Source organism: Balaenoptera ricei, chromosome 12 (assembly GCF_028023285.1).
Source record: "Balaenoptera ricei isolate mBalRic1 chromosome 12, mBalRic1.hap2, whole genome shotgun sequence".
In the NCBI taxonomy this organism is placed as follows: Eukaryota; Metazoa; Chordata; class Mammalia; order Artiodactyla; family Balaenopteridae; genus Balaenoptera; species Balaenoptera ricei.
This window is the reverse complement of record NC_082650.1, coordinates 9,060,398-9,079,527: the sequence shown is the minus strand read 5'-3', so window position 1 is coordinate 9,079,527 and position 19,130 is coordinate 9,060,398. Positions and strand designations below refer to the sequence as shown.

At 48.6% G+C, this 19,130-nt stretch overlaps 1 protein-coding gene across 4 annotated transcripts in view; it reads left to right on the top strand.

Annotated features, from left to right (window-relative positions):
* TMEM181 (transmembrane protein 181) overlaps nt 1-19,130 on the top strand; it is a 56,875-nt gene that overhangs the window by 8,896 nt on the left and 28,849 nt on the right. For 3 of the 4 annotated variants that reach the window (XM_059940904.1, XM_059940903.1, XM_059940902.1), the window contains exons 2-5: nt 1,608-1,711; nt 13,365-13,420; nt 15,176-15,266; nt 16,586-16,707. In XM_059940904.1, the coding sequence (XP_059796887.1) occupies nt 1,608-1,711; nt 13,365-13,420; nt 15,176-15,266; nt 16,586-16,707 (373 nt within the window). Of the gene's footprint in view, nt 1-567; nt 886-1,607; nt 1,712-13,364; nt 13,421-15,175; nt 15,267-16,585; nt 16,708-19,130 lie in introns of those variants that run through there. The other variant, XM_059940906.1, reaches the window with a different exon arrangement.

Genomic DNA, 19,130 nt, shown 5'->3' with positions numbered 1-19,130 from the left:
TGCCGTCTCTAGACCTCGGGCTCCCCGTGTGCAAATCCAAGGAGCCGGACTTCCTCCCTGACGTGATTTCTGGCTCTAATAGTGTAAGGCTTCGGGCCTCTTAGGATCTTCGGGGTCCAAAATCTGAGTTGGGATCAGGCCACTTAATTCACGAGCTCTCGCTCCCCATGCACAGCAGGGTCATTGGTGGTCCAGCCTTCAGACCTGAGTCCCAGAAGGAAAGACACTGGTTGCTTTATTTCTTCGTTGGTCCCGTCACCCAGTGAAGCACGGGGGTGCCGATCTGAAAGTTCACTCACCCAGGCCTGGCAGGAGAGCGCTGACTCAGTGTCAGCAAAGCCACGTCAGAGAGACTCAGGGCCACCTTTGCCCTGAGATGCCGCCCAGCTGGTTTCCAGCTCGGGAAGGGCTGCCTTGGCCGTGTAAGGGAGAGGGTGTGCGTGTGCACACGGCCGTGAACTTGATACCGCAAGAGCAAACGGCCTTCCCTCCCTTTCCGGTTCAGAGCCCGATTCTCCCCCTCCCGGTGGGGGGCTGTTGTCACCTTCCCGAGAGGCAGGCACGAGAAATTCCTCCTGCCCGCTCAGCTCCCCAGACCAGGAAGTGCTGGGCACAGAAAAGGACGTCAGGAGCAAAGCAAGACAGAAACCCCCCTGGCTCTCATCTCTCGGGGTTCTGGGTCTCCTCGGCGGGCTACAGGGTGGGGGACCGGCCTCCCCTTGGTCTCGGGGGAATCGGAGCTGGGCCTGCGCCTGCGTTCCAGCCTGTCTGGGGCTGCCTTTGGGGGCAGCGTTGAGGACCTGCCACTCTCCAGCGTTTATGTCTGTCCTTCACAGACTTCCCTTTTGTTTCCCGGCTCCTGGTGTAGGGAGTTCTAAAAGAGAGGTGAGACCTACCCCACCACCATTTTTTTCTGACCGAAGAATGAAGTGGGGATAAATAGGAGGGAGCTGATGCTAGGGTGTTAGGACGGACCCTCTGAATCGCTTTCCTATCGGTGTCACTCGCAGAAAACCGCGGCAGCTTGCGGAGTTGCATCAAAAGCAGACCCCAGGTGAAGGCCAGGCTGAGCTTCACCACGACGGGTGAGGCCAGCGAGGGGTCTTAGGTTGTGAGGAGCCCTGGGCAGGAAACACAAAGCTGGGGGCTGGCGGGAAGATCGGCTAGGACACACGATTCCGGGGCGCCTGGAACCTCCAGTCCGGACTTGACTGTGGCATCTGCATGTGAGGAAGTTAGGGCCCTCCCTGCGCCTGGACTCTGCTCTAGCTGCTGAAAATGGGGGTGAGGAGGGGTTCAGCCCCGCTCTGTGGCCTGGCGAACATTCCCCGAGTGGACTTTGAAGCTCCTTCTCCTGCCACGAGGGTGGGGTTTGCCTGGCCCCCTGCGGCATGGCTCTGCCACGAGGGTGGCAGGGCTCTCCCCGTGGAGTGCCAGGCCCAGAACATACCGGAATGGCCCCCACCCCAGCAGTGGTCACTGAGGTTATTTAGGTGCTTTTGTCAGCCGAGTCACCTGGTTTGAGAATAGGTCCTCCTCTGAGGCGAGGGCTCGCAGGTGGGGGAAGCCCTCGCCCTGCCGCCCCTCAGCCCGGCTTCTCCCCGCAGGCTGGCGCCCATGAGGCTGTACACGCTCTCCAAGCGCCACTTCGTCCTCGTGTTCGTCGTCTTCTTCGTCTGTTTCGGCCTGACCGTCTTCGTCGGGATCAGAGGTGAGCAGTTTTCCATTTGTTTTTTTAATTGAAATGTAGTTGGTTTACAATGTTGTGTTAGTTTCCGCTGTACATCAGAGTGATTCAGTTATACATATATATATTCTTTTTCATATTCTTCTCCTTTATGGTTTATTACAGGATATCGCATATAGTTCCCTGTGCTGTATAGTAGGACTTTGTTGTTTATCCATTTTATATGTAATAGTTTGCATCTGCTAATCCCAAACTCCCAATCCAACCCTCTCATGCCTCCTCTCCACCTTGGCAACCAAAGTCTGTGTTATATGTTAGATTCCACATATAAGTGATAGCATATGGTCGTTGTCTTTCTCTTTCTGACTTCATTTAGTATGATAATCTCTAGGTCCATCCATGTAGTTGCAAATGGCATTATTTCATTCTTTTTTGTGGCTGAGTAGTATTCCATTGTATATATGTTCCACATCTTCTTTATCCATTCATCTGTCATTGGACATTTAGGTTGTTTCCAGGTCCTGGCTATTGTAAATAGTGCTGCTATGAACATAGGGGTGCATATATCTTTTTGAATTATAGTTTTGTCCGGATATAAGCATAGGAGTGGGATCGCTGGATCATAGGACAACTCTGTTTTTAGTTTTTGAGAAACCTCCGTACTGTTCTCCATAGTGGCTGCACCAATTTACATTCCCAGCAACAGTGTAGGTTCCCTTTTCTCCACACCCTCTCCAGCATTTGTTATTTGTAGATTTTTTAAATGATGGCCATTCTGACTGGTATGAAGTGGTACATCATTGTAGTTTTGATGTTCATTTCTCTAATAATTAGCAATGTTGAGCATCTTTTCATGTGCCTATTGGCCATCTGTATGTCTTCTTTGGAGAAATGTCTATTTAAGTCTTGTGCCCATTTATTGATTGGGCTTTTTTTGTTGTTATTGAGTTGTATGAACTGTTTGTATATTTTGGAAATTAAGACCTTGTCAGTCACATCATTTGCAAATATTTTCTCCTAGTTCATAGATTGTCTTTTCATCTTGTTTATGGTTTCCTTTGCTGTGCAAAAGCTTATAAGTTTAATTAGGTCCCATTTGTTTATTTTTTATTTTATTTCTATTGCCTTGGAAGACTGACCTAAGAAAACATTGCTACAATTTATGTCAGAGAATGTTTTGCCTATATTCTCTTCTAGGAGTTTTATGGTGTCATGTCTTATATTTAAGTCTTTAAGGCATTTTGAGTTTATTTTTGTGTATGATTTGAGGGTGTGTTCTAACTTTATTGATTTACATGCAGCTGTCCAACTTTCCCAGCACCACTTGCTGAATAGGCTGTCTTTTCTCCATTGTATGTACTTGCCTCCCTTGTCAAAGATCAATTGACCATAGGTGTATGGGTTTATTTTTGGGCTCTTTATTCTGTCCCATTGATCCATATGTCTGTTTTTGTGCCAATACCATGCTATTTTGATTACTGTAGCTTTATAGTATTGTCTGAAGTCTGGGAGGGTTATGCCACCAACTTTGTTCTTTTTCCTCAGGATTGCTTTGGCAATTCTGGGTCTTTTATGGTTCCATATAAATTTTAGGATTATTTGTCCTAGTTCTGTAAAAAATGTTATGGGTAATTTGATAGGGATAGCATTAAATCAGTAGATGGTTTGAGTAGTATGGCCACGTTAACAACATTAATTCTCCTAATCCAAGAACATGGGATATTTTTCCATTTCTTTAAATCATCTTCGGTTTCCTTTATCAATGTTTATAGCTCTCAGGGTACAAGTCTTTTACCTCCTTGGTCAGGTTTATTCCTGAGTTGTTTTTTTTTTAAAATTAATTAATTAATTAATTGATTTTGATTTTATTTTTGGCTGCATTGGGTCTTCGTTGCTGTGCGTGGGCTTTCTCTAGTCGTGGCAAGCGGGGGCTACTCTTCGTTGTGGTGTGCGGGCTTCTCATTGGGGTGGCTTCTCTTGTTGCTGAGCATGGGCTCTAGGCATGCAGACTTCAGTAGTTGTGGCACGCGGGCTCAGTAGTTGTGGCTCGAGGGCTCTAGAGTGCAGGCTCTGTAGTTGTGGCGCATGGGCTTAGTTGTTCCGCGGCATGTGAGATCTTCCTGGAGCAGGGATCGAACCCGTGTCCCCTGCATTGGCAGGTGGATTCTTAACCACTGCGCCACCAGGGAAATCCTGTATTTTATTTTTTTGATGTGATTTTAAAAGGGATTGTTTTTTTACTTTCCCTTTCTGATATTTTATTGTTAGTGTAAATAAATGCAACCAATTTCTGTATGTTAATCTTGTATCCTGCTACCTTGCTGAATTTGTTTATCAGTTCTAATAGTTTTTGCATGGAATCTTTGGGGTTTTCTATAAATAGCATTATGTCATCTGCATATAATGACAGTTTTACCTCTTCCCTTCCAATTTGGATACGCTTTATTTCTTTTTCCTGTCTGATTGCTGTGGCTAGGACTTCCAGTACTCTGTTGAATAGAGGTGGTGAGAGTAGGCATCCTTGTCTTGCTCCAGATTTTAGCCAGAAGGCTTTCACCTTTTCACTGTTGAGTATTATGTTGGCTGTGGGTTTGTCATAAATAGCTTTTATTATGTTGAGATAGGTTCCCTCTTTACCCACTTTGGTAAGAGTTTTTATCATGGATCGATGTTGAATTTTATCAAATGCTTTTTCTGCATCTGTTGAGATGATCATGTGGTTTTTGTCTTTTGTTGATGTGGAGTATCACATTGATTGATTTGTGTGTGTTGAACCATCCTTGTTACCCTGGGATGAATCTCACTTGGTCATGGTGTATGATCTTTTTTATATGTTGCTGGATTTGGTTTGCTAATATTTTGTTGAGAATTTTTGCATCTATATTCATCAAAGATAGTGGCCTGTAATTTTCTTTTTTGGTGGTGTCTTTGTCCGGTTTTGGAATCACGGTGGTGGTGTCTTCATAGAATGACTTTGGGACTGTTCCCTGAGGTGAGGAACAGTTTTTGACCATCTTATCATTTATGGTTACCTTGGTGCAGTGCCATTCAGCCTGGCCCAGCTGTACCCACTTGCTCTCACCCCCTAACGGCCCCATCATGGAGGGTGGCACACGGAGGGTTGACCCTGGTCCTGCCCTGCACAGCAGCCAGGGCCTACACCCAGCTTGGCAGCGCCAGGCGGCCTTGACCATGTACCCTGTGTTGAAAGAGTTGTGTTCCAGGACCTGCCTGGGTGCTGGGGAATCCAGAACGTGCTGGCTGATTGGGGAGCCGGGCCGTATAAATGGTTCCAGTGCAGCAGATTCTGGGGAGGGGGTGAGATAGCGGTGAGCACGGGCGGGGATGGCCGCTGTGGCGACGCCCGGAGCAGGAGGGAGCCTGCAGGTGCTGTTTGAGGGGAAGAGCCGCCCATCACCATCTGAGCTTCGAAAATGCCTCTGAAATCATCCAGTCCAGCCCCCTTTCACACAGATGGGAAACGGAGAACCAAAGTCAGGTTTCCAGAAACCCAGGTCTCTTCAGTCCAGGGGTAGGAGATCAGGAGCCTGCCTAGGCTGTTCCTCCTGCCCTCCTAAATACCTTTTCCAGTGAGGGTAGTTTATTTAACTACAGCACTTAACATTAAAGTGTGAATGACAGTTGGGCTTAACCTGTCCCAGAGGCAGTTGTGCCTCAAAAGGCTGGTTTCTTGACCTGAACTGAAGCTTAGGTAGTGAATGGGCTGAGGAAGCTGGGGGAGAGGGTGTTTATTTAGGTGCCATTTGCCTCCTGCTGATGAAGATGAGGATGGTGACCACAGCAGTTGTGTCCAGCCTCTTCTTTTTCTCCCCGTGAATTCACCAAGGAATCCCAATTACATGAGTCACAGCACGAGACACCTCGGTTATCTTACTTGATTTTCACAACTGTCCTTTAAGATTGGTAGAGGAGGCATTAGTATTCTCCTGGGTCTCCAGTCCCACAGCACTTCAGCCCATTCTTGTTTCCTTAAGCACCAACATCCATGATTATATGAAACCTTCTCCACTCTTGCAGAAATGAAAAGTGTTGCACCAAGGCTGAGATGAAAAAGACCATGTCAGGATTCCCATATCCGTTTCCTTCTGTAGAGCACTAGCGTTAGCAGGTTCTCCAGAGAAACAGACCAATATGTATATATGGAACAGAACCAGATCTGTTTATATAGATTCAGGTACATAGTTTTATTGTAAGGAATTGGCTCACATGATTATGGACGCTGAGAAGTCCCCAGATCTGCATTCAGCAAGGTGGAGACTCAGGATTGCCAGTGGTGTAAGTTCCAGTCTGAGCCCAAGTCCATCCAAATGCAGGAGAAGACTGATGTCCCAGCTTGAAGACAGTCAGGGAAGGAGAGCAAATTCTTCCTCACTCACTCAGCCTTTTTGCTGTATTCAGGCCTTCAGTGAATTGACTGAGGCCTACCCACACTGGGGAGGGAAGCCCGCTTTACTCAGCTACCCATTCAAATGTTCATCTCATCCAGAGACCCTCAGTGCACAATTAGAATAATGTTCAACCAGATATCTGGGCACACCATGGCACATAAACCTCACAAGTCCACCCCCTGTCAACTTGGCATCCATGCACGTCTCCTTAAACCATACCTGATCTCCAAATAAAGACGATAACAAGGTCATTGTTCCTTCTGACATGATAACAACTACCCTGCATATAACCCGAAACTCACTACCCCTTCCGCAGGAGAGCAGGTAGGGTCCTTGCGTGATGTTTACTCTTCTTCGTATCCTGTAACTTAAATACTGTGATATAAAGGCAATAATACAGCTTCTGTTACTTGATAAGGGAATAAGAGAGGGAAAAAAAAAAGGTATTTGCTTAGTATATGTATTTATGCACGCAGACATAGTAAGGAGGAAATATTCATGAAAGTTAAAAAGTCCTTGTGTCTGTAACTAGTCAGGTGGTCATAGCTGCTATTTATAACTACCTTATTCCATGATCTGTTTCACATTTCATTTGCCTTCAGTAAGCACCTCAGTTGGTCGTGGTTCTTTACCTGGTGGGATGACCCAAACCTTCACTCCTGAAGAGTCTGGGCCATTAGTATTCCTGCCTGAATTGGGTTGTTGTAGTTCTCCATTGACCTTAATCCCAGGGCCTGGTAATACTGAGAGATGCCCTAAGCGATCTCCTTAGATGTACTCCTCCCTGCCTCCAGTGTGGAGTAGGGGTGCACTTCCCCCTTGGTGGTCAGGGTCAGTCACCCCGGCCTGCACAGGAACTCCCTGCTTTGCCTGTCGATTCCGAGGCATGAGGAGCCCATGGTAGCCGGGTGGCAGCGTTAATTCCAGTTCAGTGTCTCCAGGTCGAAGCATTTCTCCCTATGGAACTAAGACCTCTAGAGCATCAGCCTGTGGGAAGAGCAAGCATAAATTTTGCTAGTGGGTCGCCTGGGTAATGGTAGTGCCATGTCCATTTCCACCCCTTGATTCCTGGACCTGTGTATACCTGCCGGCTATGGGAGAATTGGCTCCATGTAACTGGACACCAAATCCACACCCAGAGTGTCTGTTGCAGTCAGGACAGGACAGTGCCCCTTCCACGATGGAAGTGGTCCAGTGTGATCAACCCGCCGCCAGGTCGCTGGCTGTTGGCCGCGGGGAAGGGTGTGATGTCGGGCTCAGTGCTGATCTCTGCTGCTGGCAGGTTGGGCCCTCAGCGGTGGCCGTAGCCAGGTCGGCCTTGGTGAGTGACGTCCACGTTGCCCAGCCTACGTGTCACCTCCATCCCTGCCGCCGTGGCCCCTTTGTTCACGAGCCCATTGGGCAATGACGGAGTGGATACCGATCCACAGAGTGGTTCATTCTCTCCACGTGATGACTCAGGTCCTCTTCTGCTGAGGTCACCCTTTGCTGAGGTCACCCTTTGGCGAGCATTCACGTGGGACACAAACGTCTTTACCTTTTCTGCCCATTCGTAGAGGTCGAGCCACATACCTCTTCCCCAGATTTCTTTGTCACCAGTTTTCCAGTCACGTTCCTTCTGAGCATCTGACCGTCCAGCAAGCCAGTGGCCACAGCCCAAGAACTGGTAAACAGTTGCGCATCAGGCCATTTCTCCCTCCAGGCAACCTGAACAGCCAGGTGCAGAGCTCCAGGTTCTGCCCACTGGGGGATTTCCGTCAGCTTGTCCTTCAGGGGTGTCCAGGGAGGGGCTGTGGCTCTGCAGCCGTCCACTGGGGGGCGGCGTCCGCACATCGGGCCGAACCCCGGCCCCGTCTTCCCTTCCCCGGCCGCTCAGGGCGGGGAGCTCCCCGTGAGGCCATGGGTGCGGGCTGGGAGGAGGAGGCGGGGTCGCGGGGTCGGGGGCCGCGGCATTGGGGCCACCTGCTCGTGCGCCTCGAGCCTTCGGGGCCTGCCCGGGCGGGTCACGCATGTAGCGCTGCCACTCGGGGGGGCTGCTGTGCGCGCCCGGCCTTACGGCTGCTGGGTCAGGCAACACCCGGGTCCTGAGGGGCAGCTCAGGCCACGTGGTGACTTGCTGGTCCGTGGTTAAGCGTTCAGTCTGTTTCGGGCCGAGAGCTGCTTCTCAAAAGGAGAGTGGTTGTCTGGGGGGGGGGGGGGGGGGGATGGCAGGGCTTTGCTCCAGAACCCGACGGGCGTGCACTGAGGTTCATCCACCAGAGGCTCCAGACAGCATCCCTGTGTGCCGTTGGTGCTTCAGGCACCGCTGGATCCGCCGGCTCACGTGACCCGAGCGGAGACCAGCTCCCGTGGGGGCCTGACCCGTGAGGAGCCTCCTCTTGTTCTGGGCCCCACTCCAACCCGGCAGCTTTTCGGGTCACTAGGTGGATAGGCCAGAGTGCCACACCCAGATTAGGAGCACGTCGCCTCCGAAATCCAGAAGGGGCCCACTAGGCATTGTATCTCCGTTTTGGTTGTAGGAGGGACCAGATACAGCAACTTATCTCTCACCTCAGAAGGGATCTCTCGACATGGCTCTCACCACTGGACCCCTATCAATTTCACTGAGGTAGAAGGCACATGAATCTTAATTGGATTTATTTCCCACCCTCTGACGCCAAATGTTTTACCAGTAAGTGCAGAGTAGCTGCTACTTTTTGCTCAGTAGGTCCAGTCAGCATGATCTCATCAATGTAATGGGCCAGTGTGATGGCGTGTGGAAGGGAAAGATGATCGAGATCTCTGTGAGCTAAGTCGTGACATGGGGCTGGAGAGTTGATACAGCTTGAGGTAGGGCAGCGAAGGAGTAGTGCTGGCTTTGACAGCGGGAAGCAAACTGCTTCTGGTGGGCCTTACTGTCAGGGATGGAGAGAGAGGCGTTTGCCTGACCAGTAGCTGCATCTCAGGCACCAGAGGATGTGTGGATTTGCTCAAGCAGTGGAACCCCATCTGGTACAGCAGCCTCAATTGGAATCACCACCTGCTTAAGCTTCTGCACAGGCCAAATAGGTGAGTTGAATGGGGATGTGGTGGGCATCTTTCAAGCCCTTGATGGTAGCACTAATGTCTGCAATCCCTCCAGAAATGCGATATTGTTTTGGTTTAGTATTTTCATAGGTAGAGGCAGTTCTAGTGCTTTTTCCACCATAATAGCCCTCACTCCACAAGTCAGGGAACCAATGTGGCGGTCTGACAGCTGCTGAGTATTTCGATTCAAATTACGCATTCTGGAACTGGGGAATTAACCACAGGATGGGTTTGGGGACCCACTGCGCCCATTGTGACACATACCTGAGCTAGAACCCCGCTGATCACCTGGGCCCCATAGGTCCCTCCTCCCGTGGAGCCCACTGATCACCTGGGCTCCATGGGTCCCTCCTCCCGTGGAGCCCAGTGACGTTTCGGATCTCCTGAAATTAGTGTCAGCTCAGAGCCAGTGTCCAGTCGTTCCGAAAACGTCTGATTTTTTTCCCTTGATGCATTTGTCCTGGTAAAAGGCTATAGGTTTCTTTGGGCGAATGATTAACAGTATAAATGCTCGGCAGTGTACTGGGGTGCTTTCTTAAGGGGACCCAACCTTCCCTTTGTTCAAGGACCTTTGGGTCTGTAAACTGGCTCAAATCTGGAAACTACTGATGAGTTGTCATTCTCTGTTTTTATGATACAGGTTAGGCTGTTCACTTGACCTAGAACTTTCCTGCTTATGCAGATCAAGTAATGATTTGGTAGGCTTCCTATGTCTTTCACTTCTAGGAACACCATGATCAGTTAGCTAACGCCGTAGGTCTGCAGGAATCGGGCTATTCTGACTGCTGCTGTGCCTCTGCTGTCCATTATGTGAGCTCACCCACCTCATCTCACACGGCCCCGCCACTGCTGGGATCCAGTTATTCCTACTTCATGTTGTTTTCCCAACTCAGGGACTGCAGTTCCCATGGTAAAGCCTGGCCTGCAGAGAAGGGCAGTCATAGAGCTCTTTAAGGATGCTCGGGTCTCCCCTCACAAATTTATTTCTCACAGTAGTGGTGAAAGGTATGTCTTCTGGAATCTCCCAGTAGGTCTTAAATGACAGAGCCACCCTAGCAATCCAACTCCCTAAGCCTCTGATTCCCCTCCTCTGCATTAAACCTGGGCAGGTGCAGCGTTTCTAATTCACTCGCTGGGAACCACCTTTTGGTCCACGTTTTAGCCAGCCACCCAATCAACTACCCAATCAGACCCAATCCTTTCCGACTACCTGAGCTACAACTTTCAGTGCAGAATCTCTTTTTAGTGAGCCCACATCCGTTAAGTTTGGCCTGAGACAACCTTATGTTCCTTCCACCATTATCCCATACGTGTTCCCTGGGCTTCTTGTCTGTATAAATCGGAAAACTCAAATAGTTCTTCTGGAGTGCAGCACATGTCGTCATGGGTCACGTGCCTCACCTCTGGGCCTGCTGGGGTGTGAGTCTAGTTATAGGTCTAGAGGTGAAGAGGGGTGGGGGGTGGGTCCCGAGGAGGACCAGCGTCGTCCTGCCCGGCAGCTGCCTCAGTGGAGGCCACGACTGATTCCTTAGGCGATGCAGGGCTAATCCCACAGGAGGAGGTGGGAAGGCCACTTCCACCGGGAATGGGGAGAACTTCCACTGGGAAAGGACTCATGAGAATTGAGCAGCTCCATGTCCCCAGCTTCATCAGGATCTTCCTGCACGTCCCCGGAACAGGATCCCGTTCTCTCCCAGTCAACGCAGTCACTTTAGCATCGAGACACCCTGCGAGGCTGGGAGTTCAGTGGTGTAATTCAGCCAGTTGCTGGATGAGATTCCGGTTTGATTTTCAGCAGTCTCAGCACTGTGGCCGTAGGAAATAAGGGTCTCCTTCAGGGCACACATAGAAGCTTTCAGATGGTGGGTGTGGCACTTGAGCTGGGAATTCAAATCCCTGAGCTCATCCTTTTCTTTCACCACTTTGTCCAGTGACGTTAGGAGCAGCCAGCGAGCCTCATTACGTTTGTTAGTTTTCCAAGCATGTTCTAAAGTATCGTAAACAGAGTCACTTACCTCCTTGCTTCTCATAGTAAATGGTTGATTAGGAGTGTCTAATGGAAATATTTTGCATATGTTCATGAGCTCTCAGTGCTCTCCTTACTACTGAACATACAGTCATTAGCGTCTTTAATCAGGTTAGAGAACCAATTCCAGAAACCCCAGAACCAGGATAGAATACTCACCCTTAACATGCTGTTCCTCTAGAACCACTCTTGGTACCAAAATCTGTGTTAGTCTGGGTTCTCCAGAGAAACTGAACCGATAGGAGATACAGAGAGAGAGATGGCGGTGGGGGGCGGGGGCGGATGAGAGAGAGAGATTTTATTATAAGGAAGTGTCTCACATGACTATGGAGACCGAGAAGCTGCACGGTTTGCAGTCGGCAAGCTGGAGACCCAGGAAAGCCGATGGTGTAAGTGTTCCTGCGTCTGAAGACAGGTGAAGACTCATGTACCAGCTTGAAGACAGAGAGCCCCGAGGAAGAGAGCAAATTCTCCCTTACTCAGCCTTTTGCTCTGTTCAAGCCTTCAGTGATTTGGGTGAGGCCCACCCACATTGGGAGGGCAGTCTGCTTTACTTAGTCTACTGATTCAAGAGGTACTCTCATCCAGAAACACCCTCACAGACGCACCCAGAGTAATGTTTAGCCAGTTATCTGGGCACCGTGTGGCCCAGTCGATTAGACACACAAGTCCTCTGCTCCTAGTTAACTTTCTGTAGTCAGGTTATTAGGATTTCAGAGTTCAGAGTGCCCAAGGGACCACTGGGTCAGTCACCTCGTTTTGCAGTTGAGGAAATGAGGTCCAGAAAGCCTGTTAGCTGAGACTCGAGTCTAGACTTTCCTGACTCCCCGTTCTCAGTTCTTCCTGAGAAGCCAGGCTGCCTTACTTCCTGGGACAGGAGTGCACTCCGATTTTGAATCCGTTGGAAATAAGCCTTTCTGGGACTTCCCTGGTGGCGCAGTGGTTAAGAATCCACCTGCCAATGCAGGGGACATGGGTTGGAGCCCTGGTCCGGGAAGTTCCCACATGCCGCAGAGCAACTAAGCCCGCGAGCCACAACTACTGAGCCTGCGTGCCACAACTACTGGAGCCCGTGCGCCTAGAGCCCGTGCTCCACAGCAAGAGAAGCCACCACAATGAGAAGCCTGCGCACCGCAGTGAGGAGTAGCCCCCTCTCGCCGAAACTAGAGAAAGCCTGCGCGCAGCAACGAAGACCCAATGCAGCCAAAAATAAATAAATAAATAAATAAATTTATTTTTTTTAAAAAAAGAGAAATAAGCCTCTCTGTGGGTGCACGCCTCCTTCCTACGCGGAGACATCTCTGCTCAGCCTGCAAGAATGTGCCCCAGAGACATGCTTCTGCAGTGGTTGAGGTTTGTACTCAGGTATCTCCTCCTCCAAGTGGAGGGTGGTTGGCAACAGGCTGGGCGTGGCCTCGGAGGCAGCCGGAACACTGGCTGCGAGGGTTTGCTTCAGAACAAACCCGGTTGTAAATGAAATCAGGTTCACAGTGTTTCCTTTGACTACTTCTTTTAAGGCCAAAGCTCTGAAATATTACAGTGTAAGAGTCTATGAAGCTTGTTTATGTTATTTTGGGAAAAGCCTTGAGTATATTGTTAGTATATATACTTTTCTTTTTAATATCCTCAACTTAATAATTTGGAAGATTGGATTAATTGGATGAATGGATAAATGTGTCTTAATTTTTTTAGCAGAAATCTTTATACAAAATATATAGATAGTGTCTGTGTCGTTAATGCTTTCTTGGATCCACGCCCTCCAGAGAGAGCCTTCCCAGAGAGCAAGGGAGGGGGTCTGCACACACAGAGCCCCATGGACGTCGTGTGCATTGCATGGGGTCATGTTGTGTTCACCTGCGTTGGGTGGTTAGCATGTGCAGCAGAGTGGGTACTGTGTGCCTGTGTTCCTATGTTTGTATGTTTTACACGTATATGTGTGTGTGTGTTTATGTATGTGCGTGTATATGTGTGTGTGTGTGTGTGTGTATATATATATATATATATATATATATATATATATATATATATATATATATATATATAAAACCTTCAAAGATAGACCAGGAAAAAGACTACCTCTGTATAATATATGAGTGTTTCTTGGCATTTGAAAAAATTCAACATTAATTATCAATATAGTTATAACCTGCTTTTTTCTTTCTCTGTTACACTTTAGGACCCAAAGTGATCCAGACTTCTGCAGCTAATTTTTCACTAAATAATAGCAAAGAGGTAAGACTGGGTCTAAGGGTCACTAAGAAATGGTCCTGCTTAAAGTGTCATTAAGGTCAAACCCACCCCCCTTGCCCGGCAGCTTGCTTCTCGGGCAACACACATTTCTCACTCTACCGTCAGCTGCTGGCCTCTGGGTCCTCGTTTGCTAAAATTTACCTTTTCTGCTGTAATAGTTACCTGAGTGCTGAGAAAGGATGGTGATGTTACCTCTTAGGGAGCAGCAATTCATTTCCAAAGGCTGGTTAACTCCTCCTGATTCCTCCCGTGTGCAAGACTTATTAGATTATAAATTCTAACGATGCTCACTTAGGTTTCTGACTCTTTTTTATTATATTTGCCTAAGTTAAGAAGTGGTCTTTATGTCAGGTTTCTAACAGTAACAGTTTTTTTCTAATGATTGTTTGGTATTTCTTGCATGAACTCAGTTTAAATGAAAAATCCTGTTTCTTTTCTTTTTTAAAAAATAAAATGTGCCTTGATTCTTCACCATCTTTAGAGAAAAACAGAGGTCCTTCCACTTGGAAAATTTTGGTTTTCTTTAATAAATGCTAACTTTTGTGAGAGCCCAAACAACTAAGCCTTTTCTTTTTCTGATATTGAAGTATCTTCATCTATAAACTGAAAGCAGTCGTCCCACATTCTTACTGCCTTGTAAGGTGTGTGGCTTAAATCTGATTATTTGACCCCAATACCCCGCCACCACCCCACCCCCGTCTTCGTTCTCCCAGCTCCCTGCTAGGTTTCCACCTCCGATTCTCAAAAAAGCAAACGGAGAAAAATGTCCAAAAACTTACCTTTTGGGCCCTTGTTTGACCTATCATCACTTTTTTTTTTTTGGCATTTCTTTATTTTCCTTAACTCTCAGATTGAGGATCTATTTGAAGAGGTGCTGCCATAGGGTTTCCTGACCATAGTTTGGTCTTTTAAAATTTCCGTCTCAGGATGTAAGTCCTTTTTTGACACTGAAAATAGCAGCTGTCCCCCGGAACTGACTCGCTTCCAAAAGATGGTCCTCACTTCTGAAAGGCTATATAGATCATCCTCCAGTTGGTTTCATTGTCTTGGTGGCTTTGGGGCAAGTCTCCGGGCACAGGGAGTTTCCCTGAGGTCTAACAGAAGCATTAAAACACAAAAACTACCCATTTACCTTCAAATAATGCTTGTCTTTGGAGCTAGGATCGGGCTCCTCAGGCAACTCCTTCTGTATCCCTTACTGTTAGACACCAGTATTGTGTTTTTCAGCAGACACTGCAGAAACGTCACTGGCAATGTGGTCCCCTCTAATTTCTCTCTCTAGGGCTGTTAAAGCTGAAAATGACAGATGTCAGTGACATGTCTGGCATATTGGTACTAAAAAAAAAAAATGGTTCTTGTGAATATGAAAATATTTGTTGGTGTCCTTTATTATCTTATTATATGTATCATCTTACGCACTTTAATTTTTTTCTCCAAGATGGCCTTTTCTTGGTATTTAAGTAGGTATATTGTCCCAAGGCTATAGGTAGTGGAGACTGCCTGCTTTGGAAGTTTTCATGAGAGACAAGTGAATTGCCGCAGAAAGTTAGTCCTTTATTTTTTTGAAAGGCAGAATTTTACTTATATTGACTAAAGGAAAACTACATGTTTCTGTTTCAGAGCTACCACTCCAACCTTTTTTGTAAATGTAGATTTTGTATGTTAAGGTGAGACATTGGGTAGGCGCAACTGAAGAGATCACATGGATTTTTTAACTTCTTTTTCCTTTTGCCTCAGCTAAAGCCAGTTCAGATACTTTCAAACCCGCTGTCTACATATAACCAGCAACTATGGCTGACATGTGTTGGCGAGTTGGATCATTCAAAAGGTATGACGCCTGACATGTTAGAATGACTGTTTTTTTGTACAGAGCACCATATTTGAAAGGTTTAAAGAGCTTTAAAATCTTTCAGCAAGCGCTCAAAGATGGATTATAAGGTGGTGATTATTCTTTTTAATACCAGCAAGTTGGGAGCCCCTTAAATGTCCTCCAAGGAAAGTTATGTTGCAGCGCTTGCGGAGTACCCGTCGGCCCTCAGGGATACTGGTCATCCTTCGGGATACTGGTCATCCTTCGGGATAGCGGTCACCCTTCGGGATACCGGTCATCCTTCGGGATAGCGGTGAAGCCTAGCCCTGTGGCTGCACGGTGTAGGTGCTGCGGCTGCAGCCTTTTCCGGGGGGCTTCTGGGAGAGAGTTAAGTCCTGGTGTCCTAAGCCAATGGTTCTGTCCCGCAGGGACACTTGGCAGTGTCTGGAGACCTTGTGACATGGCTGTCACAGCTGGGGAGCAGGGAGTGCTGTCAGTATCCAGTGGGTGGAGGCCACAGATGCTGGTAAACATGCTACAGTGACAGGACGAGTTCCTCACAGGAGAGAATTATCTGACCTCAAAACAGCCATGGTGCTGAGGCTGAGAACGCCTGCCCAAAGCACTCGCAGTTTATAACGGCCTCGCTCTGTCCACCTAGGGCGACCCGGTCAAGCACCCTCCCTGAGGACCGAGAAGATGCTCCACATCGTTTTCTATGTACTGTGATTTAGAGGAAGCACTTTGGTTGAAAGAATTTGAAAAGATAACCCAATGACTGCAGTAAATTAAGTGAAACAAACGCATATTACAAAAAAATTAACCTCTTTTTATAACATTTTAAAAAGCATAAATAAATTTGATATCACTATATATTTGTGTGTCTAGAAAACAGTCTGGAAGGATGGACACAAACATGAAATTATAGTTTCTCTGGTTGTGGCATTATACGTGTTTAATACCATCTTTATATTTTTGGTCTTTGATATATTTAAACAATGAGCATATAATCAGAAAAATAATGAATTATATAATCAGAAAAAATAAGAAACCTGTTTTTATTTTGGTATGCAGTTAAATTAAAATTTATATGGGAAATTAAAAAATAAAGCTTTATTAGCCATGAAATATTTGCCCTTTTGTGAAATGAAACTTGGGGGTGGGTGAGAAACAAGTTCACGGAAGGGCTGGACTTGGCTGGCAAGTGTGAGCTTGGCAGATATGGGGAGGCTGGTGCGTCCCAGAACCTTCCCGGGCCGACGCGCGGCCAGGCAGGCACTTCTGCAGGTGTGACGGCCTCTCGTGGTCTCTTAACACTGGATTTCTTTCTTTTGTAGAAACAGCTATTCAGACAAACTTCACCATGACTGTTAAGGTCGATGGTGTAGGTCAGGACGGGACCACCATGTTCGTTCATAATAAAGTTCACAATCGGACGAGGACCCTCACATGTGCAGGGGTGAGTGCATTTGACTGGTCCGTGGTGAGTCATCTTGCTGCGCTCTTACGGAGCTGCTCTCTTAGGTAAAAAAACTGAGTCATACCAATGATGGCATGGAAAACCCATCTGACTGTATACACTGATACCTTGTAAATTCTTATACGCGTACACACACACATGCACACATATACACATACACACACCCTGGTGCCTGTGTTTACTGCCAGTGTAGGCCCCTGCCTGTTGCATCCACAGATGACTTGACTGGCTGCCTGTCTCACAGGAGGGCGGCCTGCCACCGTCCTGTGGTCTTTCTTGATTGCTGGGGCCTTGGTTTATTTCCAGCTGTGGGATGAACTAACTCCCTGATCCATTCGGGATGCTGGGACCCAGGCCTCTTGGGAAGAGTGGCCTCCTCTTTTGAGCGTCTACTCCAGGGTGCAGCACGTGGCTCTGGGCTAGGAGACCGATGGCCCACAGTGGGAAAGGAGCCCTCGCTCTAGGTTTTGTTGATGCCGTATTCCGTCAGGACCCCAAGAGTCGGAACCAGATCCTGCTGTAGCAAGGAGGCCCCGCTGGGACCTAACGGGTCGTGGGACAGCATGCGTGGGAGCATCCAAAGGGATTGCGTTTGGTTATAGGATTAGGAAGTGGCCTCGTGGCGGGTACTGTCCATACACAGTCTCATTCCGTCCCCAGAGCAGGCCCACGAGCAGGAACTGTTGTTAGAGCCCCACTTCATAGACGAAGACACTGAGGTTTAGAGAGGTCAAAGCACTTGCCCAAGATGACACGGATCGTGAGGGACGGGACCAGGCCCCCTCCGCCCAGGCTCTTTTATTCCGAAGCCTGTGCCCTTAACACCTGCGCACAGCGCCTGGTTAGTAACAGGTACTGGACAGATTTTCCCGGCGAGAAAGAATTCGGAGCGGGAGGCTTCCCGTTCAGAGGCTGGCCGCTGGCTCTGGCCCCTCTGTGTCGACATCTGCTGGGAGATCCTGAGATGGGTCCGAACCGTCGCCCGAGGGGCCTGGGCTGCAGGAAGGCCGAGCTGACGGTGCGCCCCGCCCAGCACAGTCGCGGCAGCGGCTGCTTGCGCCCTGCGCCGCGGCTCTGCCCTGGCTCGTTGGGTGGACCTGGGCAGCGGAGCCTGGGGAAGCAGCAGAAGTGACCCGACTCTCCCGCGTCCTCCGTTCATCGCCCGTGCGCCCGGGGCTGTGCCAGTTTCTAAACTGTATTTTCCTCGTCTGTAAAGCAAGGGGTCACGCCTCCCCTGGGGTTGGCGGCGAGTGGTGAGGACGGAGGTGGGTTAGGAAGGTGAGAGCTCGCGCTGCTCGCGCCGGCGTGAGGGTCCAGGCACCCCCACCGCACTGAATAGACAGGAGGGACGACAGGTGTGCGGTCTGAAGGGACCACTGCACCAGCAGTGGCTTCTCCGTCCCGCGCAGACTGGGCCAGGAGGCCCACCAGTCCCCCGCGCCGTGCTCTTGCCTCTCCTCTGCCTTCTTCCCCGTCCCTTGCATCAGCTCCCTCTCCCCGCCCACTGCCTTCCTATCTTCTTAAGCCTTCTTACGTGACACTCAGGTCTGTTTTCCTACCCGACCTCGGGCAGTCCTGGCTTGGAAAGCCTTTGCTCAACGGCAGGGTGACTGCCCAGTTCAGACCCCAGGCTCCAACAAGTGCCACAGGACGGCCTGCTTGTTCTGGGCCGTGGCCAGATTCCTCGTGGCACACGGAGGGGCCTTCTGTCGGGGCCCGAGGGGCAAGCTGGCCCGGCCACTGAGTCCACACCTAAATTCGCACCTGGAGGGTGGGTTTCCTTCCCCTCACCTCTCTGAAATAGAGGAGACCTGAACAGACATGATTCTTAATTCTGAAGGATGAAAGCAAGGGGCTTAGCTGGCCAGTGGGCACACACACCACACACTTAAAGAGATCGCAGGGGACTCTGCGTGGGAACAACAGGCTAGTGGAGGAAAAAAAATACATAATCTACTCTGTGCATCATTACAGCAGTTGCAGAAGTGGGCCGAGGAGGAAAGTTAGGCTGAGGGGTCTGATCTGTTGTGTCTTAGCTGACGTGCCTCCTGCACTAGTGTATTTGTGAAAGCGTCAGGTTTGTGTTGCATTAACTTACTTTTTTATGCAGGTGACATATTATTAGTTTTAAAATTTATTTTATTGAAATATAGTTGATTTACAATATCGTGTTAAGTTCTGCTGTACAGCAAAGTGATTCAGTTATACATATATACATTCTTTTTTATATTCTTTTCCAGTATGGTTTGTCACACGATATTGAGTATAGTTCCCTGTGCTATACAGGAAGACCTTGTTGTTTATCCATTCTATATGTAATAGTTTGCATCTGCTAACCCCAATCCATCCCTCCCCCATTTCCCCTCCCCCTTGGCAACCACAAGTCTGTTCTCTAGGTGACT